The sequence below is a fragment of the Lampris incognitus genome, chromosome 15 (genome assembly GCF_029633865.1).
Source record: "Lampris incognitus isolate fLamInc1 chromosome 15, fLamInc1.hap2, whole genome shotgun sequence".
NCBI classification, from domain to species: Eukaryota; Metazoa; Chordata; class Actinopteri; order Lampriformes; family Lampridae; genus Lampris; species Lampris incognitus.
This window is the reverse complement of record NC_079225.1, coordinates 31,713,989-31,739,463: the sequence shown is the minus strand read 5'-3', so window position 1 is coordinate 31,739,463 and position 25,475 is coordinate 31,713,989. Positions and strand designations below refer to the sequence as shown.

Sequence of the window (25,475 nt, the reverse complement as noted above, 5' to 3'; positions counted from 1 at the left end):
CTTATTTCATATCCATCCATTATCCAAACCACTTATCCTGCTCTCAGGGTCGCTGGAGCCTATCCCAGCAGTCTTTGGGCGGCAGGCAGGGAGAAACCCTGGACAGGCCGCCAGGCCATCACAGGGCTCACACACACACACATATTCACACCTAGGGAGACAATTGCAGGCCTGAGTCGTCGCTTGGAAGCATAGTGACCTAAAACAAATGGCCGCTTCACTTCATCAGTATAAATATGTCTGCATTGATCCACAGTCCTTTTCTCTTGACATCAGCATATTCAATTTAATGACTGTTGTAAACTAAAACCATATTTGTGTCATTTGTGAAAAAAAAAGAACCTGTTGTAAAGAACTAACCGACTTGCCGGCAGAATGGACATACGGCATGTGGACATTTATATTTTTCCATAACAATTCAGGACCCCTTTACAAGTCTCGCTTCTGTCCGTCATTGGTTCTGATACAGCTTTCTTAAGTCACTGATCTGGGGAAGGTAGTTTTTGTGAATAGATGACAAGATGGAGCAGTTTCAGGTGTGAAACAAGCAGACAAGTCTAGACTTGTTTTGGTATCCTCACATGTGCTGTCACATCCTGATGAAGCTGCAGATGACCCCCCCCCCCCCGTAAGCTAATCTATAACCACTAAGTCAACGGGGCGCGACAGCGACTGAAAGTTTAACGTAGCTGAGCCTTCCTGTCTGCCTTATTAGTAACCGAGAGCCAGAGGAAAGGAACCATGCTTTGCACCGAATGCGGACATGAACACGAGCGAGGGGGGTCAAAGTGAACGGGGGTGTCAGCAAGAGGTCAGAAGTCACGATGACTTTCAGGAGGTCCAGTCGAGGTTGACTTTAAAGCGTGTGAGAGGAGAGGAGGTGTGTCGAGGAGAAGATGTGATAATGTGCAGGATTCCTCTCGGCATGTGGAGCCTGTGTTTGGTGTGCAGCTCTGGATTATACTAAAAGCCTCGAGCGGCCTGCAAGCCAACTTGGTCCATGCCAGTGAGTTAGAATAACACCATTAATGACAAGTTAGCTTTAGCCGGCTGGTGTATGGGGGAAACCACATCCGTAAAAATAACAACCCCCCCCAACTCTCTGTACATGGAATGGTCTAAATAAAACATATTAATTATACTGCTTCTGAATAAACATAAGAGATCCAGAAATGTATGGGGGGGGGGGGGAGTCAGACCCTTGGCTGCTGAGAGGCCATAGAAACATTTTAACACCAGCCTGCAGACCGTAAAGGGTCCTTCCCTGGATATTCAGCATTCAAAGATTCAGCCAGCACCTTTTATGGTCTGAGGACCTCATGAATTGTATAATGCTCTCAGTGACCCCGTTACTCATAATGACCATAATAACCTGTACCAGGACAATGTCTCCATGTCTAGCCCGGGATGGCTGTGGGTCATGGGCTTCTTTACTATAACAAGACAGACTAGGCTGCACCCAACCTTATCTATCTATCTATCTATCTATCTATCTATCTATCTATCTATCTATCTATCTATCTATCTATCTATCTATCTATCTATCTATCTATCTATCTATCTATCTATCTATCTATCTATCTCATCCATATCTATCTATCTATCATAAGGATCGGTGGTTCTGGGTTGAATGAGGAGGACTTGAGTGGCTCATCAGTCATGGACAGTTGTATCGGAGGTGACTGAACCACAGAGGCTCGGTAAAGATCACCATTTCACTCATTGTCTTTATAAAAGAAGAAGCCAATAAGCACATGGCACACAACAAGAAGAGTCTGGCAGTAGACGAGCATCAGGGTCAAAAAGGAGTACAATTAAATGTTCACTATAGGTCAGGTGTTGCTCTACATAAGAGTACATTGCAGGTTATAAAGCCATGTAGATTGAAATGACAAGTCTTTGGCTTTATCTGTAAACATACTCTCTGGTGAGGTCTGATGCTGCAACGATTTCTGTTGTCAAATGATCTGGCAACCATTTGATTGACATTCGTGTCATTGTTCTGCTGGTTCTAATTTACAGCATTTGAGACAGAGAAGGTCCCGATGTAGGGTAGATACATAATGAAGGACAGCAAATACTCTGTTGCATTATCAGTGACTATATTCTCCTCTCAGTTCTGCCTCTTCTTTCGTTTGTGATTGCTCTTGCAGATCAGTATAAAAAGAACACCTCAGACCGACGAACTGAATCATTAGAAGCAATGGCAAAAAACAAGAAAAAGGGTTGTGGCGGCAGCTGTTGCTCCATTAGAAACACCAATGTTTCTACATTGGAAACATGTTCACTGAAGCATCCATGCAGCATTGTTCTGTCTAAATGTAGTGGTAGATACATTTGTATTTTCAACATGCATAATTAATCTGGTTCCCAGACCTTACTATGTATGTTCATTTCTTAGCACAGACTGCAACAGTGAAAATACACTGGTTCGGGCCCAAACTCAGACCAAGGCTTGTTTATGATGGGTATACCTACAACAGGTATTTAATCAGCCTTGGTCCCTGAATTAAGACAATATTTTTTTTTAATTTTAGTTGCAAATTTTGTTTTCAGATTTATTATTTTTAATATCAATGTTTTTCTTATTATTAAGATAAATGACTGGGATATGTATGAAGGAAGTGTGATAGTGGTGAGGTGTGTGGTTGGAATGATGTATGGGCTCAAGGTGGAGGTGGTATTACATCAAGGATCGGCTCTGAGCCCTTTCTTGTTTGCAATGGTGGACAGGTTGACGGACGAGATCAGGCAGGAGTCTCCATGGACTATGATGTTTGCGGATGACATTGTGAGATGTAGTGAGAGTAGGTTGCAGGTGGACAAGAGCCTGGAGAGGTGGAGGTATGCACTGGAGAGAAGAGAAATGAAAGTCAGTAGGAGCAAGATGGAATACCTGTGCGTGAATGAGAGGGAGGACAGTGGGATGGTGAGGATGCAAGGAGTAGAGGTCACGAAGGTGTATGAGTATGAGTTTAAATACTTGGGGTCAACTGTCCAAAGTAATGGGGAGTGCAGAAGAGAGGTGAAGTAGTGAGTGCAGGCAGGGTGGAGTGGGTGGAGAAGAGTGTCAGAAGTGATTTGCGACAGAAGGGTACCAGCAAGAGTTAAAGGGAAGGTTTACAAGGTGGTTGTGAGACCAGGTATGTTATATGGTTTGAAGACAGTGGCACTGACGAAAAGACAGGTGGCAGAGTTGAAGATGCTAAGATTTTCACTGGGAGCGACGAAGAAGGACAGGATTAAGAACGAGTATATTAGAGGCACAGCGCAGGTTGAACGGTTTGGAGACAAAACAAGAGAGGCAAGATTGAGATAGCTTGGACGTGTGTGGAGGAGAGCTGCTGGGTATATTGGGAGAAGGATGCTGAATATGGAGCTGTCAGGGAAGAGGAAAAGAGGAAGGCCAAAGAGGAGGTTTATGGAGGTGGTGAGGGAGGACATGCAGGCGGCTGGTGTGACAGAGGAAGATGCAGAAGACAGGAAGGGATGGAAACAGATGATCCGCTGTGGCGACCCCTAATGGGAGCAGCCGAAAGTGGTAGTAGTAGATACAATAAATGACTGGGAGGAGCAGTTTCAATGCAATGTATTTATCACTCACTATATTTTATATCAATATATTTTATTAAATTTTAATATTAATATTTCAATATTATATTTTATATCAATATTAAATTTTGTGTGGGGGGGAAATGTGTGTGTGTGTGTGTGTGTGTGTGTGTGTGTGTGTGTGTGTGTGTGTGTGTGTGTGAGACCCACTAATAAATCTTCGTGCTTTAGATCACTGTTAAGCCGAGCAGGTAACTGGAGTGTGCGTATAAGAGGGTGGGGTCAATCTGTCCTAACTGGACACACGCAAGCACGCATGCACACACATGCACACACACGCACACACACGTGTGCGCAAACAAATGTGCATGTACAAGCACACAAACAGATACACACATATGTAGTATCTTATATAAATAGATGTTGTAAACACATTATGTACATATGCACACACCCGCACGCACACACACACAACAAATGCACACCCACGGAGTATCAGATGCCACTATAACCCTTACATTATTCAGTGGACCCTGACTGCCATGAAGCAGCAACCAGATTCTTCTGTCTCTCCATAGAACACCTCATTATTAATGACCCAAAGATGGAGAGATGAGGAAAGATGCGGGCAGAGGAGAGAAAGGAGGAAAGAGTGAAACAACAGAAATAGAGAGAACTGCAAGTGAAATTCTGGTCAGAGAACAAGACTGTTCACACTTCAGGGATGACTGACAGATGCAGGATGAGGGGTTGGAGTCACCGCACAAAAATAATAAAATCAACACGACACAAGAAATGGGGCCTATTCCAGCGTGCGTATAAAACTGTATTTAGGAACAGCGAAGGCAAACGCAGCCATAACACAAAGTGCAGAGCTTCACAATGGGAGCAGAGATACTGAGGTGTGACGATGAGACAGCGGCGTCTTCAATAGGTTGAACAGGAAAGGACCTTTTCACATTGTCTCGGTGTCCCGTGCTCCAACTCAGAGGTTTTCTTTGGCACTATATGGCATGCAAGTAACATCCGCTGCATGTTGACCTCCGTATTTTAGGAAAAAGTCCTTTCGATAAGCAACGTGGAGCTGTAACGTAAGACAGTTGTAGCTTGGTATCTTCTACAATACTGTGATTGGACAAATGTGTTATCTTTAGAGCAGTGGCAATTTGTTAAAATTCATAAAGGGAGAAGGTAAATGTGTTGACCGGGGTTTAACCACTTGCGTTTACACTTATCTTGTATTTGGGAGGGGTGCCACCTCTTTCCTTCTTCCCTCAAGTCCCTCCATCTTGTGACACCTCTTACCCGTCATCCATTAGGTACAGTGACAGATATGCCACGATACACAAGTTACTTCTATTCCAACTTCTTTCTACCTTGTGTCCCCCCCCATTCATACTCACACACACACACACACACACACACACACAGTCAGTAGTCAGTCTGCCCCCAGTTTCACAGTCTTGCAATGTCTACAATAAAAACATATCATCATTTAAAAAAATAATAAAGGTTGTCCTTTACAGTACATGTCTCCTGTGCACAGTCCTGTGTCCTTGTGCCTTTCCTACCCCAATCAGCGGTGAAGCTATTGTCTCTACTTTCTGCCCTGCCCCCTTTCACTTTTGTGGTATTCTATTTTTTTCTTTTTTTTTTTTTTGGGGTATTTTTTTCCCCCAATTGTATCTGACCAATTACCCCACCCTCCGAGCCGTCCCAGCCGTCCCAGGGCTGCAGACTACCACATGCCTCCTCCGATACATGTGGAGTCGCCAGCTGCTTCTTTTCACCTGACAGTGAGGAGTTTCGCCAGGGAGACGTAGCGCGTGGGAGGATCATGCTATTTCCCCCCCAAACAGGCGCCCCAACCAACCAGAGAAGGTGCTAGTGCAGCGACCAGGACACATACCCACATCCGGCTTCCCACCCGCAGACACAGCCAATTATGACTGTAAGGATGCCCGACCAAGCCGGAGGTAACGCAAGGATTCGAACCGGCAATCTCCATTTTGGTAGGCAACGGAATAAACCGCCACGCTATGCGGACCCCTTTTGCTGCATTGTATGACGTGTACCACTGTGTCTCTTATCTGTCCCTTTGTGTTTGTATCCCACGCACTCCAGCTGTATGACCTTATTGCTGCCCTATTTATAGGTAGTGCTAATGTTGTTCTCCCTCTGTGTCCCCTTCCATCTGTGTTTCCACAAAAGTCAGTGCTCGGTATGGTCCATATTTTCGACTCCTTGATCATAAATATTTCATGTAGTCAGGCTATTTACCCTTCTCCCTGCCATGAAATTAAAACCCAAAGAATCTCCCCTCTCTTCCATCTCTGCTCCCCTGTCTCACCTTTCTGCCAAGTACAGAAAACCTGTCTTCTTCCATGTGTTAGTAATCCATACTGTGCAACTGGTTCTTCCTCTCTGGTTTTCCCTGCAGGGCTGCAGGGAGCAATGGAAAGTTCAGGTCAGCCACACGACGCTGGAGAGATGAACGCAAATGAGTAGAGTTCCTCCTCATGCCGTTCATCCCTCCTCCTGCTGTCCCTCTCTCTCCTCCTCCTCTTACTCCTACTCCTCCTCCTCCAGCCCGTTCTCCTCGTTTTCCCCTCTCCTGTCTGAGGCTCTTGATAGCCAGAGCGTGCTGTCTCTGGGAAGCGAAAGTGGGGGGTTTGGATCCATTCACCAACAGCCCCGGAGGTCCCGGTCGGGTCAGACCCACCCACGTCATCTTCTTGCCCCCTCCATCCTTCAGACCCACATTGCGCAAGCGGGGCAGGGGAGCAGATGGCGACGTTGTCACAGGCCCCGCAGTGCCCAAGTGGTCTCGGTCGGCGGTACGTGTGTTGTGGGCATCAGCCTCCAAGAGCATCCTGGGAGAGATACTGGTCTTCTCTGAGGTGTAGAATTTCTGTAGCTTCTCCAGGCGCTCATCGATGCCCACGCGATGGGGACAGTCATCTTGATGATGGTTGTTTTGGTGGCAGTCCGAACCAGGGTCTGTGACCCCATCTGAGTGGGTGGTCCTGAGGTGGTGTGCATGTCGGATGGGTCGGCCTGTGCCGTTGTCTGTGATTGGCTCAGTGGTTGAAAGGACTTGGCAAGGGGCAGAGTCACACAGCTTGGATGGAGAACTTTTCGGGGGCGAGAGGTGCACCAGCTCCCTGTCTCCGAACACAGAGACTGGAAAAAGACGCACACAGATATAATATGTCAGATTAATACTGAATTTGAGTTCCACACAGAGAAAACAGAATCATAGTTCACCTGTGTATGTATGTGTGTGTGTTTGTGTGTGGATGGGTGTGTGTGCGTGTGTGTGTGTGTGTTTGCACCATAGAGATCCATACCCTCAGGGAACAACACCTCCCTGGTATCCAGGGTGATGGCGATCTCCTCCTCAGTGATCCCGTCCTCCGCAGACAGGGGAGCAGGAGACAGTGAGGGGAGACGAGGAGGGAGAGAGAGGGAGGTTGAGGTAGGTATCTGGGGGAGGGATGGAGAAGGGAGACGGCTCTCCTTATTATCCTCTCCGGGGTTCTTTCTGGACATGTTGTCAGGTCTCTTCCGGATGCTCTGACAGACCGTTGTTTGCGGTTGAGCTCTCAAAGGCTTATTGGACTGCATAGGGACTTTTTCATTGGCCGAGTCATTCTAAAACAAAAGTGGCCATCTATCAACACACCAAATGATCCAAGACATGTGGGGCAGTGTATCTTCAACTGAGCCTATTCTCATCCCCATGGTGTCATATACTGACACTGTTGAAAAAAGGGTCGATATATGATGCGGAATGCACCCTTCGGCATCTGTATGAGACAGGGGAGGTTAATGATGACTTCTGATTCTGTATGAGATGAGGCAAGTTAACCAGTACCTGACCTTAATGCTCAACTTAACCGCTATCTAACCTGTATGTCATCAATATTCATAAATGAGGGCGGAAGTTTGACATTTTATTCTATGGTACACCCTCCATGTCTCATACAGTCTCCAAAGGGTACCTTGCGTGTCATTTATCAACATTTATTTGTCAATATCATCAGTATATGATGGGTATAATTTGTGAAGGCTCACAAGATCCTTTAGTGTGTCTACAAGTTATTAGCATGGCAGAATAACTTATATACACAATATCAGGCTCTCCAAAACTCGTATTGTATGGCATGTTGAAGAGCATCAAAAATTTCATCACTAAATACGGACACTGGCACAAAATCAAAGCAGATTTTAGGATGTCCACTAAGGACAGACAAAGACTGATTGTTCAAGAATAGTCGTTAAGCCCAGCATGATATTGTCATTCTATTGCTAATGACACAATAGTCAATAAAATTTGACTATATGCAATTTTGCATTGGACTGATTAAACATACTTGTAGACAGACAGACTGACTGGCAGACAGACTCACAGATGGAAACTGGATCAAGTACGGACTATGAGCATAACTGTCAGGCACAGCTTTGTGACTTCTTTTAAGCCTAATCCAAAAACCAGTTGCAAATTCAGCAGTGAAGACAGTTTTATAGTTGAATAATGTAATTCAGAGAAATGAACACTGCATTAGCATTCATTATGCCATATAGATACCATATAGACACGATCTGCAGTACCTGTTGCTGTGTCTTGAATCCAGTATTAACCCTCTCTCTCCATGTGTTCGTACTGGGCAGGCACCACTCTCCGCTCTCCAGCTTCTGTCACATCAGCACAGTTGTGTTAAAATGTTTGAAAGCAGTTGAAGAGCATCTGAATACTAAGTTTTGGAACACATTTGTGCGTGCATTGTACTGTATGTGGAAATAGTATGTCCATTATCTAAAAACTAAATCATACATGCATGGCAGTTTGTGAAGGCATATTTGTATGTGACGATGATGCAGACTCAACATTGCCTTATTTTTCCCATTTGGGAACTTGTTTACATAGACTTCAACTATTTTTGCATCTGCTATTTGCGTGCTGTTTAGAAGACACCATAGTTTATTTATTTGTTCATTCTCTATACTCATTATATCTTTATTTCAAGGCCACTGGGGACTGGAGCCTATCACGGCAAACACTGCATGGAAGGTAGTTACACCCTCGGTTTTCCATCAGAGGACCTCCAAACACACACACACACACATGCACATTTACACTCCCATTCATACCTATAAACAACTTGGAGCGCTCCGATTAACTGACTTTTTTCAGGGTTTTGGACTGTGGGAGAAAACCCAAGCAATCAAAGGAAACCCACGTAAATATGAGGAGAACATGCAAATGCCACATATTCCCTAAATATATTTTATTGTCCTTGCCTACTTATACTTGTATATTCTCCTTTTATAATGGTATGTGTTATGCTGTAAGCAGCCCACCAAGTTCAATTTAATGTTCAAACTTAGCCAATGAAAACAGATTCTATTCATGCAGTTGTGTGCATGTGTGTATGTGTGCGCACAACTGTCTGTGCACCTTGCTGGCCTTGGCTCCTTTATGGCTCCTGCTGAGCTTGTTAAGCAGTAGGTGGTAGGAGGCCATGATGGTGGAGGGGCGGTTGATGGTGAGTGTTTGTATGACGTCAGAGAGCGAGTAGCCCAGGCTCTCTGTCATGTATGTCAGCACAGATGAGTTGAGTTCCTCAGGACGCAACCTTGGGAGTAAGATGTGAGAGGGAGGGACAGACGGACACACACACACACACACACACACACACACACACACACACAGACAGGAAGAAAGTAAATTATGAAAAGAAGAGGGAGTACTCTCAAAGGTCACTAACACTAGAATGACTGGGATTTCACTCCTACCTAAAACAACCATGGGCTGTCAGAATGACAGCTGGTTTTTAAACTTTATATTCTGTCAAGATAAATACCTAATTGAGATATTAATGCACTGCATATGTTAGTATGTCTGTTAAGAAAGGACTGACACCAAAATCAACATTTTAACAACTTTAATACTATTTTTTAACAATTTAAACTTCAGAGAGACATGGTCAAACTTGAATAGCAAAATTGAAAAAGTAAAAATATTACCTGAGAAACAAAATGGAAAGCACATATTACTAATCTAACAAATGTAACAAGGCTTATAAAACATGAAATGTAAAAAAAGAACTTAAAATAAATATTGAAACAGCCCCAAACAACAACTTAAAAACTACTAGAATGACCGTGGGCCGTCAAAATTACCGCCCACGGTTTGTCAAGATAAATACCCAGTAGAGGTATTAATGCATTACACATGTTAGTATGTCTGTTAAGAAACAACTGACACCAAAATTAACATTTTAACAACGTTAATACCATTTTTCGAAAAATTTAAAATGGCTGCTGTCCAACACCAAAATTAACATTTTAACAACGTTAATACTATTTTCCGAACAATTTAAAATGGCTGCTGTCCAACGCTTGTAAATACTGCAATGCCTCGGTGGTGCGTCGGAAATGGTGGCTGTACTCAGACATGTTGGAAATAATCAAAAATCAAACTTAGACTATTACTCTGCACTGGAGAACATTAGTGTGTTTCTAGGACAGAGCAATGAACTTTGCGAAGGAAATTATGCAACCAAATCATGTCATAAATAGTGACATGACGCACACGATCACGTGCAAATTATGAGCCGCCATTTTGACCGCTCATGGTCATTTTAGGTAGATCTCATCATAACTTTTTGTGTGCAATTGATCTAAAACTCATTTTAATGCAAATATATGCAATTTTAGGAGCATTCACGGAGTGGCTGGTCTGTATCTTTTTTTTTTCTGCAAAGTTATCAAACTTTGAAAATCCAAAACCGTCAAAATTACGGCCTTGGTCATTGTAGTATTAAAGATTGTTTTTACTAGGATGATCAAAAGGATGACCAAAACTGGATGATGGGAGATCTTGAACCAGGCTGAAGCAGTTCTTGACTAATTCATGTGGGTTTCAGTCAACAAATTACTGCCAAGTGGAGCTATATCAGATTGCATTTCCCCATTCTGCCCAAAGCAATAAAAATTGTTTAGGCCTACTATAATATACAAAGCCAGAACACTGCTTACCACAACATTTTTGTTTTGACAGAAAATTCCTCATGGTTTCCTTTTTATAAGTCATCATAACATTTCATATTGTTCTTTCATGTCTGAGGGTGCTCACGCCTTTGAGTGTGCACGTATAACGGCGTGTTAGTAAGGGTACAGTGGCACAGTGGCTCCCTACCTGTTTTTATGAGACAGTGTATGTAATGGCTTCTTGGCATATCCTTCATTGATCCACTTCTCCTCCATAGCAGCCCTAACGCTGGGTCTCTTAGCTGGGTCTGGCTCCAGAAGAAACAGCACAAACCCCACTGCTCCTGCAGCAAAGAAGGATAGATGGATGCGATGGCGGGAGAGACAGGGAGATGGACAGTAATAGAGCGATTTGGTTTCATTCACGAAGGCTCAAATTCCAGCACATCAGAGACGGCCGAGTAAGGCGAGAAAACCAATTGAACCTGTCTGCCTTCGACTTGCTGCTGTCACCGAACAAGGCCAAGAAGCATTGATAGTTTTACTCCAGATGGGGATTCCTGATAAGCTCTGTCGCCTGGAGCAGCAGATCACTTCATAAAGGACTGCTGCCACTGTCGCAGACCAAATTTACTGTTCTGGTCTAACTGTTGCTATCAGTTGTCTCTCTTCTACAACTGAGCCAAATAGTGCTTACCAGTTGTAATGGATCCAATTTAGTGTGATTATATAACAAGTGATCATATGCAAAGTGTTTTTTTTAAATTCTGAACTCACAAACTGTTAATTTAGCAGTGCAATCTGTATGGATTTGGGTGGGGGGAGCAGGGGATTGTAACCCCTCCTAAGATGTGAGTGAGGGCATCTAAAAATATATGCTGTATTAAGATATTAAAGATTTTTTGGAATAACAAAATCTTCATTGGTAAGAAAAGAGGCAAAATATATATTTTCTGCACCCTCATCACAATTCTCTCTCAAACTCTCTCTCACTCGTATTCCATCACTTGGTAAGGTCCATGCGGTTTTATTTGGGGTTAGATTTCATTAAAACGCCATTGACAGAGATACAAGTAAGGTGTGCTATATCACCTTTTAAGTGATCAGAGAAATTAATCTTTTAATAAAAGTTTGTGTTTCTGATGTGTCGGCTTGCTTTTCTGGGTTGTCGGCTGGCTAAAAGCATGACTCAGACGAGCTAAGTCTAGCTCTGTTGAGCTGATGCAAAAGCATCTATTCATATAATGTCAATGTTAAGCATCCAATCACATCCAATCAGGATATGATGTAAATAATATGTAATGTTAGGTGCTCAGTTAAAAATGTGCGGTCAACACTCGGCCTACTTCTAATTACAAATTTAAGACAATGATCCTGTACCAGTCTGTTTACAACAAAGTCACACATTCGTGCTTTGACAATGTGTGTCCTTACTATTTGAATTGCACATAAGTTGTTTCTTTTGACACACATGTAGTTTAGGTTAGTGACTTGTGTAAGTGCTTGGAGTGGAAAAGGCGCCCAGAAAGCTCAGTGACAACATAAAATGTGGAGCAAAAGCAGAAACAAAAGAAAAAGAACAGACGAAAACATCACTGAGCAAAGACACCGCTGAGTTGGATGACTGAGTCGGTATGGCAACAGAACAAATCAGTCGCGGGTGATGGTAAAATGACACGAAGCTGCAAAACAGTACCAGAGAAACAAAATTGATGAAATGAGCCTTGGTGGAGAAAATGAAATCATAAGAGGGGTGAGAGGATGGCCTCAACTGGGAGGTCATCGTACATTTATGTGAGTATGAGTATGTGTGTTTATAATGGAAAAAAATATCACAGAGCTACTTTTATGATGGAAATGTTATAATGGAAATATATGAATTATTATTGGTATACCCTGGCGTGGCCTCTTTGGCCCTTGGAAACAGTCACAACACAGTTACAGAGACTGAAGCTGAAGGTGAACGTCAGCACCTCTGACGCCTGAGTATGATCTGTTGTTGTCTGTGGGAAACTGTACAAAAGCTAATTTGATCTTATCACAGTCGGGAGTATCGGAGATGTCCTTGTTACTCCTGCAGTAACAGGAGCCCTGTTTGTTTGTGGTGACACGGCGCCATGACAGGGTGTACTGGAACGACTCACCTGGTGTCAGAGAGAGAAGAAAATTAACTGAGAGCGAGACACACCGCAGCTGTAATTGTGAGTAGTATTTGGGAAAGTTTCAATTATCATTACTTTGAGGACTAACTGCCAAAAATAGGATATTTCTTTTTTTTACTCAATATTCTTCTAGGCAGACTAACCAAGATTGAATCCTGCCATGCCAGGGAATTCATATATTTCCAAGACTGTGTTTGTAATAGTTTATTTGCAAATATTTCAAAATTGAATTTAGGGTTAATTTTGGCAAAATACTTGCATATATAATGAATTCTATAGCTTGTTTCCTGAGGTCCTCAGGTGTTTCGGGTCTTACAAAAAAAAAAAAGACCCGAAACACCTGAGGACGTCAGATTGGCCCCTGCTTTTGGACGCCTTTAAAATCTAGATGTGGTGTTTAAATTGACTTGTTTAACTACAGATAAGAAAAACACAAGGACTAACTAGTAGCCAATATTTCAATGTCAAAGCTTCAACAAACCACACAAATAAGAGCGTATAGGCACACCAAACCATGTTTTGCTAAAGTATTTGAACTTTCAACATCGATTGTCCAATGACACGCATACAAAAGCACATGGTAGTGACACAAAATGTATTGCACATTCTTCTGAACCTAATTAGGCGGTTACCTTTACTGACGTCACTAGGAATGGTGCTGATCTCTCCATTAACCATCTTCTGGTGCAGCTGCTTGATGTTGAATGGCTCCACTGTGAAGGGCAGGGTCCCTGTCAGCATGGCAAACATACTCACCCCCCTACAGGTACACACACACACACACACACACACACACACCAAAGTTCAAAATTCTGAACATATGTGGATATTAGCATAGCAGACATGCACATAAACTGTTACCGAGTACAACATTGTGTTTCATTTGCTCAGAATTATTCATTCTTTGCGTGACAACATATTTCTCTGCAGAATGATGTTTATGCACCCAAAATGCATAAGGAGAGAGTATGCTGGCATGAGTTGGCTGCCGCTTCTCTCCAGGGAAAATTGTTTGTTGTGCGTTTTTATTTTTTGCCTTTTACCATTTTATCTATGCTAATTCATAGGCTAGATCCTTTATTTCCATCCATCAATCCATTATCCAAAACCGCTTATCCTTACCCAGGGCCGTGGGGATGCTGAAGCCTATCCCAGCAGTCACTGGGCAGCAGGTGGGGAGACACCCCGGACAGGCCACCAGGCCATCACAGGGCTCTCTCTAACACACACACACACACACACACACAAACACACACACCTAGGGACAATTTAGTATGGCCGATTCACCTGACCTGCATGTCTTTGGACTGTGGGAGGAAACCGGAGCACCCGAGAGAACATGCAAACTCCACACAGAGGATGACCCCCAAGGTTGGACTACCCCGGGGCTCAAACTCAGGACCTTCTTGCTGTGAGGCGACCATGCTAACCACTGCACCACCGTGCCGCCGGGTCCTTTATTTGTTTTGGGTTTTTTTTGTTTTTGTTTTTTGCACTTCTTGTTACGACAGATTATCCTGATTTTAATGCCAAACTTTTTGTGGATGACTGTCAGTGTTCACCTGGATCCAATCCCTACCCGCCCCTCCCCTGCCTGACTGAGCTCCCCACCCTCCGTCACTCTACTGCCGCGGGATTCTCAATCTCTCTGTGACCTGCAGTTACCATCCTAGTGGGCCCTGACAGATCTACACTTGCTGGAACCAGTAGGCCTCCTTCAACCATGGTCGGTTTGCTCATTTTAATCATGGTTACCTTCTCGAAGCCTTACATCCCTGTCACACAAACTGCTATGCAGAGGGAAACCAATGTTTCAATAATCGGAACTCTTTCAAAAAAAGTACATGCACAGGGGCTCTGGCCGAGGTTACAACTTTAACCCAAGTTAGAATAATAACATCAACTGCATAATGTCGCACAGAGATGCACATCATTTGCCTTGGGCTGTAGACTAGTCTACTGCAGCCTCTGCAAAAATGTATGGCTGCCTCCACCACCACGAACCTTGTTCGCATTGTACTTTTTAACAGCCAGTCTCTGACCAATAGATCTGCTTTGATGCATGATTTTATTATTGACGAGGGCTCGGACCTGACATTTTTAATCGAAACCTGGCATAAAGAAAGTGATTTCTTCCACCTAAACAAGGCGTCTCTACCAGGATATAATTACATTGAAAAAGCCCGTGGCCACAGTAGTGGCATTACTGTCCTGTACAAGGACTCTATACTCCTCCAAACACTGACTGTTTCTGAAACCCAGTCCTTTCAGTGCCTTGCTTTTAAATGTTATCCACCAAAATTCCTAATGGTTATACTCATTTATCGATCTTCAAAATCCAACTAATCCTTCCTCCCAGAGTTTTTTAACTTTCAGTATGTCCCACTCTCTGCAATATGTTGATATTGGGTGATTTTAATATACATGTGGATTCCCCCAAATGTTCCCTGGCTGCTGATTTCCTGACCCACCTCGACTCCTTAAACCTCACACATGTGAATGGCCCCACCCACAATCGTGGCCACACACTGGACCTCATTATCACTGGAAATGTACCTGCCTCTGACCTAAACATCTTTGAGCTTGGTGTCACTATCACTGGCAATTCCATCCTCCAATCCCTCCCACCAAGAGGGTCATACAGTACTGCAATCTCCACAATCTGGACACTGCCCTCTTTCTTGAATCCATAATGTCCAACCTCTCAACTGATTTTAGCTCACTTCCCACGATGAAATGATCAACCTCTACAATACCACCCTGACCACCTCCCTGAACTCCCTCGCCCCTGAACAAATAAGGAAAGCCATCTTCCAGCGCTCCTCTCCCTGGTTCATTGATGATCTGTGCCGCATGAAGACCCGGGGCCGCCAGTTGGAGAGGTTATGAAGGAAAGATGCTCGTACTGCCCATTTACTGGCCTTCAGAGAACACCAAACTGCCTAAAAGCTGCCCGCTCATGTTATTACTCTACAATAATTAACAATGGCAAAGGCAATCCCAGAACCCTATTCTCCACCATCAACCGCCTTCTCAACCCCACCAACTCAGACCCCATCCCCCCCCAGCTGCCTCTCCAGAACAGTGCAACCATTTTTCTGTTTTCTTTAAGACCAAGGTCATAGATATCACAGTCAACATTGTAGCCTCCACAGCAGCTGCAACCCCGCCCACCTGCCCCCCCTTCTTCAATGGCTCCACCCTGTGCAGCTTCAAAGAGGTTACACCATCTGCACTTTTGGCCATCATAACCAAATCAAAGCCCACTAGCTGTTTCCTTCACCCCATATCCACTCCCCTGTTGAAAGCCTGCTCACCAACCCTGGTTCAATTCCTCACTACACTCATCAACAAATCACTTCAGAGTGGAGGTGCCTATCCATTTTATAACAGCAGCTGTCACCCCACTCCTAAAAAAACAAATCTGGACCAAGAACTTCTGTCCAACTACAGACCAATCTCCAACCTCACTTTCCTCGCCAAAGTTCTAGAGAAAGTCATGGCCTCACAGTTCCAATTACATCTTTAGGAAAATCAACTTTATGAAGCCCTCCAATCCGGTTTCTGACCTGCACACAGCACAGAAACAGCCCTGATAAAGGTCGTCAATGACTTGTTGATGGCAGCAGACTCCGGGTCACCCAGGTCCAGGTCCTACTAGATCTGAGGGTGGCATTCAACACCATGGACCACAACATCCTCTTCCACTGCCTCAAGACCTACACCATGGTTGGTCACTGATACAGCCTTGGAGTGGTTCACCTCCTACCTCATCAACCAGAGATATCACGTGTCACTGGGGGGGGGGGTCTAGGTCCGATGATACTGCAGTGACATACAGTGTCCCATAGGGGTCAGTGCTTGGGCCCATCCTGTTTTTAATCTACTTACTCCCACTTGGACATAGTCAGAGGTGCACATAAGTGGTGCGCAGGTGCGCATGCGCACTTAAAATATTCAACGAGCACCAGATTCAAGTGTTTTACTGCGCGTTTGCGTACCAAACATTTTGCAGTGCAGAGTATGAGCCACTGCTTTTAGCCAATGCTATAGTATGAGCCACTAATTTCTCCAAAATGTCAAAGAAGCAAGCGACATTGAGTAATTTCTTTGGTGTTCCTCCACCTCCACCAAAGAAACGCCACATGAACCAGAACCAAAGTCAAAGCGTACGTTTTCAGAGAAATGGCTGCAGGACATCGGCTGGCTTCAAACAGATGACGCCCGTACCGAGATGTGGTGTAAACTATGTCGGGAAAATCCCACATTAGCGGACAGAAACTGCCACTTTTATATGGGGACGAAAAACTTCAGCCATCCAGCTTTTGATAAGCATGCAAACAGCAGAGAACACCAGAAAATAGTGGAAGCTATTGCTAACAGGCGCAGCCAGGACCAGAGACCCAGCGGCCCGCTCGACAGGTGGCAAGACAGACTGACGGAAGAACAACATCAGGCACTGACAAACATGCTCTGGTTGGCCTTTCACAAAGCGAAACATGCACGTCCTATGCGTTCATATGAGGAGGATATTCCGCTTCTCAAGAGGTTAGGAGTTAACGTCGGGACTGCTTGTCATTCAAGAGAAGGGGATCCCGCATCACGGAGAGCATCGCTCAGACAATAAGTTCAGAGTTAAGTGAAAAACTGAAAGCAGCTGAATTTTGGGGTGTGCTTTTCGATGGATCCGAAGATATAACAAAAATGGAGCAGGAAATTGTGTACATTGTTTCTGTGTCCTGCAACGGAGAATACAGCTCAGACTTCCTTGGATTAATCAATCTGGGGGCCAACCGAACAGCACAGGACATAGTGGATGGACTTGTGCAACTGTTCAATGATTGTGGTTTAGCGGAGTGGAAGGCAAAGTTGGTGTCGGTATGCAGTGATGGAGCAGCTGTCAACGTTGGAGTTTACAACGGGGTTCATCCCAAATTACGTCAGATGGTGGATATCGGGGATTCCCTTGTGCATATTCTGTGCACCGCCCACACGTTGGAGAACTGCGCTAAATCAGCTGATGGTGCGGTCCCATACTGTGAGTCATTTAATAAATCTATCATCACTTTGCTAAGTTTTTACTTAAAGAAAGGGGGTGCCAAACGAACTGCACAACTACAAAAGATATGTGAGGAGAAAGACATTGATTTTGTCAAACTAGGTAAGTTCCACAACATCAGATGGTCTGCATGGAGACAAGAGACTGTTTAAAATATGGAGAATGTTACCAGCCATTCAGATCCAAGTGGCAACAAGTGATGACAGTAGCCTAAAACATATCTGCACAGAGCGTTTTCGTTGTTTCCTAGCCAACATGCTTGATGTTGGGAACATTTTACAGTTCACCTCCCTCAGGTTCCAGAAAGACAATCTGACTATTGGTGAATGCAAAGATGAGCTCATGGTTGCTATTGGACAGTTGACGCTACTGATGGGCAGTGAGGGCAAGTACAGGGAGGAGACTGTGGCACATGCTGAAGCTGACAGGGATAAGATTGATGTGTTGAGAGCTTTAATTCATGAATTTGAAAGCAGATATGAATCCCTCAAGTCATACGATCACTTTTTGATTTTTGATCCTACAACTTGGCCTAATGAAATGAAAGACCTCCACGGTTTTGGCAACACAACACTTAGTAACATCCTTGAGAAATATGACGCCAGCATGCATGTTGACAAAGATTCAACTTTAAGAGAGTGGATGCGTTTAAAGCAAGCTGGAAACGTTTGGCAGCCTCCTCTGTGCATGATCTAGTCAATGTAGTGAACACCAGCAACCCAGGCAGTTACTCCAACATTCAGAAAGTCCTTCTGCTGTCTCTTACACTGCCCTTGAGCAGTGCTGCGTGTGAGAGGGATTTTCACACCTGAATATAATAAAAAACAAGTACAGATCCTGCCTGTCAGACTATCGCCTCTCATCTCGAATGCACATCCACTTATCTAAGTTCACAACAGAAACCTTTGACCCAAAGCCAGCAGTAGACTTGTGGATGCAAACAGCTAATCGTAGGCTGAAGCAGCGAGAAAGGAGCAGGCCTAGTACATCTGGTGTTTTTGAAATAGAGGAAGACAGTCTGGAGGGGAGTGATGAAGATGACGATGATGTCCTGTAGGATAACAGAACTTTCAGTGAATTAAATAGCAGTATCTGTTGTGAGTTTGATTTGGTTTTCAGTGTTTGAAAAAGCAGTCATTTGTATATTTAGTTTTCAGTGCTTGAAGAGCAGTCATTTCATTTGAAAGTCACATGTATGGCACTTTAAAGAACAGATATTTTGTTGTAACCTACTGCTTTTATTCATGTTCAATTGAAATTAAAGTACATGTAATGTTATCCACGTATCCCTCATATTTTGTTCATTTTGTGAGGTGGGTGGGTCATGGAAAAATGCATTTAAAAAAAAGTGAGCACCAAGTAAGGACCTCAGGTGCTCCTTTGAGAACCAGACCAAAAAAATTATGTGCACCCCTGGACATAGTAACATCAGACAACACAACATCAACTTCCACTGCTATGCTGATGACACCCAGGTCTACATTAAAATGCAACTCAATCCCACCTGCACAATCTCCACCCTCAACACCTGCACGGGGGACATCCGCCCCTGGATGAATAACAAATTCCTCCAGCTCAACAGTAGCAATCCTGATAGGGACCACCAAACAACTCGCCAATGCCGGCAGCATTGGTCCCTCACTTGATGCCCAATTCATTCCCCTCTCCTCTGTTGTCACCAATCTTGGTGTTAAGTTCAACTCCACACTTTCATTCCAAACCCATATCAAACACATCTGCAAGATTTCCTATTTTCACCTTAAAAATATAGTCAGACTGAAGCAATCACTTTCAAAAGATGATGCCAAAAAACTGGTTCATGTACTTATTTTCTCCCGAATCGATTATGGCAATGCCCTTCTCTTCGGTCTTCCAGTCAAGTCTATCAACCATCTACAACACATTCAGAACAGTGCCGCCAGAGTCCTCACCAGCTCAAAAAAGTCAACCCACATAACCTCCATACTCGCCCAACTCCGATGGCCCCCAGTCCACGACAGGATCCATTTCAAAGTCCTTCTCCTGACCTACAAAGCCCTAATTGACTTTGTTACCTCAGCCAGTTACCTCAGTGACCTCATCACCACCAACAAACCCTCACGCTCCTTCTGCTCTAGCCATTCCCCACTGCTCCACATCCCCCCTACACGTCCCGAGATGATGGGAGACCGTGCCTACTGCTCTTTTTCCTCACACCTCTGGAACTCACTCCCGGACTATCTTAGAACTGCCCCTTCCATCAAGGTTTTTAAAATGGGCCTCAAAACCCTTCTTTATCGGCAGGCCTTCTTTTAAGCCTTTTATAGTGACCCACCCTTGTTTTAATCCTCTTTTTACTTCATTTTAATCTTACTTTATTTTTATTTTAAAGCGGCCCACCCTGGTTTTATTACCCCTCTTTTATCTTTTTACTTTTTATTTATATATACTTTTTTCTTCAACCATTGAGGCACTTCAAGATCTGTCTCCGCAGATGAGAAGCGCTATACAAACTCAACTTGTAATTATTATTATGACAACATATTTCTCTACAGAATGACATTTATGCACTCAAAATATCTGCTAGCGTGCCAGAAATGTGGGACAAAAATAAACCCATGAGTATTTATATCTCACTGTAATACTTACACAGACCAGACGTCCACTTTGGGTCCGTACTTCCTGTGAGCGAGCAGCTCTGGGGCGGCGTAGGCGGGACTCCCACACTGGGTGGTTAGTAGCTCCAGAGACAGAGACTCAGCCTTCAGAGTATTACTGAGACCAAAGTCTGCATGAGCCAGAAACATCATTTAAAGTTCAAATTAAGTTTTAGTTATTCCAATAGCTATAGGTATTTTACCAATTGTGTGCCCAGCTTTTTTGGCTTGTCAAGAGGCTTTGTTCTGATATCTGAAACTGGCTGATCTTCCCCATAGTCTGCCCTAATTTGCTATTCTGTTTGACTTTTGCACACATGTAGCTCACACACTGCTTATAATGAATATATACACTTTTTATATGACGCTATCACTCTGTGCATCTCAGTTTCAACTGACAGTCTTGGTGATACTACATAAACTTTGTTATAAATAAAAAAAATCAACATAGTGCAGCTGCGGTCTCCTCCAGCCAGGGCTGAAAAAAGAACAACCTTTCCAGGGCGACCACAGATGGAGCAAGAGCAGGAGCGTCAACCTACCCACGATCTTAATATTGTTGTGTTCATCCAAAAGGAAGTTTTCAATCTTCAAATCTCTGCAGAAAGACATGGGTGGGGGTGGGGAGAGATGAAAAAAAAGTTATCAGAAGAAGAAAAGTAGGCACCTTATTTTGTTTTTGAGGAGAAATCTGGTTCATGACAATATTTTGATCGCTTTTTTTTCTTTTTTTTTTTTAGTCCTACACACACTTACTCACTGTTATCAGTATCACTGTTGTTACTGCAAACCCAGTATTTCTAGTCTCCTTTTGCATTTTATGACCAAAGGATTGGTGCTTAATATTTTCTGATGGACTCAGTGGGGCAGGTCCATGTTGGGCTCAAATTAATCGGTGCAGATATGGATGAATTTCTCAGTTATATGGGTTTGAGTAGTGTACACATTCTAGAAATATAGTTAAAAATGATCAATTTTACTTACTTAAACTTTTACTTAAAGCCACTTTGAGGAGTTTTTCACTGATTACTTTATGTCTCAATTTAATTTTGATGCCTGTCTACATGGCTGACATGCTGTAAGCAAATGAGACCATCATTGAGAAGATTAGATATTGCTGTATATTGGTTCCAGATGTTTGTATCCGATTCGGGTTCCCTGCGAAATCTGATGAAACGATTTATGGCACACAGACAGGGGACACATAGCCACAATTAGACACAGTACTTACAGCTGTTTTTTCTAAAACACCACTACATTTCTCACTCTTTTTCTCAAAAAGAAAAAAAAGAAAAATGCATGAGCTACTGGAGCATAAACGTTGATCCTTGTGACAAGAGGCAATGCTTACGCAAAAGGAAGTTGTTCTTCCACAAAACACTAATTTGTCCACAGGGACAAAAAATCCAAAACCCCTTGTAACAGCTTTAGGTAAACATGAGTATCAGTTAGTTGTGGGCACACACATTTTCTTTTTTGGCGAGGCCAAGCTCAAATACAAAGGCTTAAGTTGTGCTTTTCACCTGGAAAAGTTGCCTTGGGTCTCCTGAATGTACCCCAAACTCCACACCAGCAACTAAAATGCCTGCTCATAGGCGAACCGGCAAAATGAAAAGCTGCGGTTAGGAGGGAGTGATCCCCTTTAAACCGTAGCCTGGGACTCAGCCTTGTTCTTTTCATCTGCCTCCTTCTTACCAACAGACACCTCAAATCAAATAAAGCCTGCGCTCAAACAACCCCTTAAAGTTCAAAGAGGAATAGAGACAGAAAGAGCGAGAGCGAAAAAAAGAAAAGAGCAGACACAGTCATAAAGGGGGAAATGTATGTGGCAACCCAAGTGAATGTGGGTGGCAGGAGGTTCATATAAGTGCAAATTTTCAAGCTGCTTCCAGTTCAATCATGCGGTGGTGCTGTGGTGGCCTGCGTCTGATTGTGTGAATATGTGTGTGTGTGTGTGTGTGTGTGTGTGTACCTGTACATATAGGCCTGTGTTTGTGTGTACGTATGTACACAGCACACTTTTTTGTTGGTAGGTTTGCGTTCATGTTCATTTGTGTGTGTGTGTGTGTGTGTGTGTGTGTGAGAGAGAGAGAGGGAGAGACTGTCTGCTGGTGTGTCAGAGAGAGAGAGAGAGAGAGACAAAGAGGTGCTATTGAAGGATTTGGAGTGACATCGTTTAGGGACTTCATTAGAGAGGAAGTCCATGATGTTGTGATGATGTGTGAATTATGGCGCCGACGCAGAGTGATGAGGTCATTGCCTGGTAATCACATTCCCACCCTGAAAGGAGCCAGAGTCTTACACCAAAGCCCAAAACCCTTGTGTGTGTGTGTGTGTGTGTGTGTGTGTGTGTGTGTGTGTGTGTGTGTGTGTGTGCGTGTGTGTGTGTGGTGTGTGTGCAAGAGAGCGTATATGCGTATTTGTGTGTATTTCTCACACATACTAAAAACCCTTAACCCACTTTCAATTCTCATATAGCACTGGGCACACACACTGTTCCAGATATTGCCTTTCTAGCAGCATTTCCTTCAATGTAGGTTGTTAACGCACTGCAAACTGCTCTGTAGCCGTGTGTGTGTGTGTGTGTGTGTGTGTGTGTGTGCGAGCGCGCGTGCGTGCATGCATGTGTGCAGCAAGTGTGTGTACATGGTCAAAGCTAAAGACATATTGTATGCAGCTCTCTCTCTCTTACTATCCCTCTTACTCTCTCTTTGTCCTATCTATTATATACACATTCTGTATGTGTGTGTGCATGTGTGTTTAGTAAATGTGTTTGTTTGGACCTGAAAAATTTTCATCTGCATGCATGTAGCTCCACTTTTTTACCATCGTGATTACTTGTACTGCATGTTCCTTATCTTTGCATATGTGTGTGTGTCTGTGTGTGTTTGGAGCCTAGCATGCACAAATGTATACTGTACGTGTACATGTTGGTCCTCACCTGTGAACAATGCCATGTTTGTGCAGGTGTTCCACTGCAGAGAGGATCTGCCGTGTGTAGCGTCGAACCTCCCTCTCCTCCAGTCTCTTCCTCTCACAGATCCTGTCCATCAGGTCTCCTCCGGCGCACAGCTCCATGGCCATGTAGTAACTATTCTCGGTCTCCAGAGTCTAATACAAGTCACAGGGCACCATGTTTGTCAAGTTTTGTCTGTGTATAAATCTGTTCATGTGTATGTGTAAGACTTTTCATCACATTTGTCTGCTTGCATGTATCCTGTGTTAACAGTCTGTGTGTGTGTGTGTGTGTGTGTGTGTGTGCGTGTGTGTGTGTGCTTGTTGTCAGAGGCTGAAGGGACAAATAGTTTAAAACAATCTCCTGCATACACACATACAAACAGTTTGTGAGTTGAATATGTAAGGGTAATTAAGGGACTAGTTTGGACTATGCGCCAGTGTTTATTTCTGTGTGTGTGTGTGTGTGTGTGTGGGGTGTGGAAGTAGTGGTATAGTAAAATTATGTGCTTTGAGGGTGTGCACAAAAATATCACTGCAATTGCCACTGGTTTTGTGTGTGTGTGTGTGTGTGTGTGTGTGTGTGTGTGTGTGTGTGTGTGTGTGTGTGTGTGTGTGTGTGTGTGCGTGCATGCATGCACCCTAGCATGCACAAGTGTGACCATCTGTCTGTGTCCTTGTCCTAGGGTTAGTCTCGCTGTTTGACGTGTCTTCGCTGTGCATTTTGTGTGTGGGGTTGCTTCTCTACATACTGTTCCTTTGTCTGTCCTCATTTGTCGGTTGTTATTTTTAAATCTTTGGTGATTTTTATGCACATTTATCACCAAACTATCCTTTACTCTATACATTGCGATTTTGATTTTGTGGCTGTGAGCCTGCCCTTTATTCCCCTTACCTCTTTATTTTTTGTCTTTAGAGCTCTATGTTTAGTTTACCTCTGCATTTTTGCTACAAAGTGGTTTAGTGTGTTAAAGCTCTTTATATATAAAGTTGAGTTAGCATGGTTATGTGGGTGTGCTTCTCCGTGTTCCTCACCTCCAGCAGAACCACTATGTGAGGATGTCGAACCATCTGGTGGATTCGCGGCTCTCTCTTCATATTTTTCAGGACATAGGAGTCTTGCCGGGCTTTCTTCTTGTCAATCACCTTTATGGCCACCTGAGGTACACAAATACGCACGTAAACAGTCGTGCAGACAATGCATATGCACACACACACACACAGATTTGCACACACAAAAAAAAAAAAAAAAAAACACAGGTATGTACACAAACTGCTCAAACTCACAGAGACAGACACAAACAAAAACTAAACTTGACCTTAACTTATAAAATATAACTTCCATCCATCCATTATCCAAACCGCTTATCCTGCTCAGGGTCGCTGGGATGCTGGAGCTTATCCCAGCAGTCATTGGGAAGCAGGCGGGGAGATACCCTGGACAGGCCGCCATGCCATCACAGCTAAACAATAACTTATTCAACTATAAGTTCTTCCATGTATGCTTGGTAGAGAGAGGTCAGTGAGGCCTTATTGGTAACCCGTCCTTTTACAGTCCCCTAATTCCTAAGTATGTACCTGGTAAAGAGTTGGTAAATATAGTATATCATTGGGTAAGAACATGGTAACACTATGGAAACAAACAAGGCTTCCTTTTACAGTACAGTTTCAGCTTACTGACTGAGTAAACTGTAAAAACATCTGCAAGAATGTACCCAGTATTTAAGATGTACCTTGACACTAGAGGAAAACTTCCTGCAGAGGTTAATAGCGGAGTTTTCTGTTAGTATTTCAGCTGTAGTTTCTCTGTATTTACCTACTTATTTACAGTGGTAATTAACCAATGATATACCATTTTTACCATATATTTACCAGGTAAATACTTAGTAATTAGGGGACTATAAAAGAATGGATTACCACATTCTTTTACCTGGAGGGTCTGCAAATTAAATGTATAAAGTCTTTAGTGGAGAAACGGAATGTGATAATAATGTAGCAATTTGTCACTACCAGTGCCATGGTGCCATGGAGGAGAATTAATACTGTGTTAGGACAGAATCATCACTTTTGTCGTTCCATCTGTTTTGCCTATTTCTACATATTTACAAAAACCAT

General features: G+C 43.5%; 1 protein-coding gene across 1 annotated transcript in view; it reads right to left on the bottom strand.

Moving 5' to 3' along the window:
• Positions 1–5,941: 5,941 nt before the first annotated feature.
• Positions 5,942–25,475, bottom strand: part of LOC130124844 (calcium/calmodulin-dependent protein kinase type IV) — a 23,036-nt gene continuing 3,502 nt past the window's right edge. The window contains exons 4-14 of the mRNA XM_056294191.1: positions 25,094–25,115; positions 24,396–24,518; positions 23,347–23,516; positions 20,948–21,003; positions 20,398–20,536; positions 13,343–13,470; positions 10,757–10,892; positions 9,014–9,191; positions 8,167–8,250; positions 6,903–7,206; positions 5,942–6,735 (exon numbers count right to left, since the gene is read on the bottom strand). Of these exons, the coding sequence (XP_056150166.1) occupies positions 5,942–6,735; positions 6,903–7,206; positions 8,167–8,250; positions 9,014–9,191; positions 10,757–10,892; positions 13,343–13,470; positions 20,398–20,536; positions 20,948–21,003; positions 23,347–23,516; positions 24,396–24,518; positions 25,094–25,115 (2,134 nt within the window). The remainder of the gene's footprint in view (positions 6,736–6,902; positions 7,207–8,166; positions 8,251–9,013; positions 9,192–10,756; positions 10,893–13,342; positions 13,471–20,397; positions 20,537–20,947; positions 21,004–23,346; positions 23,517–24,395; positions 24,519–25,093; positions 25,116–25,475) is intronic.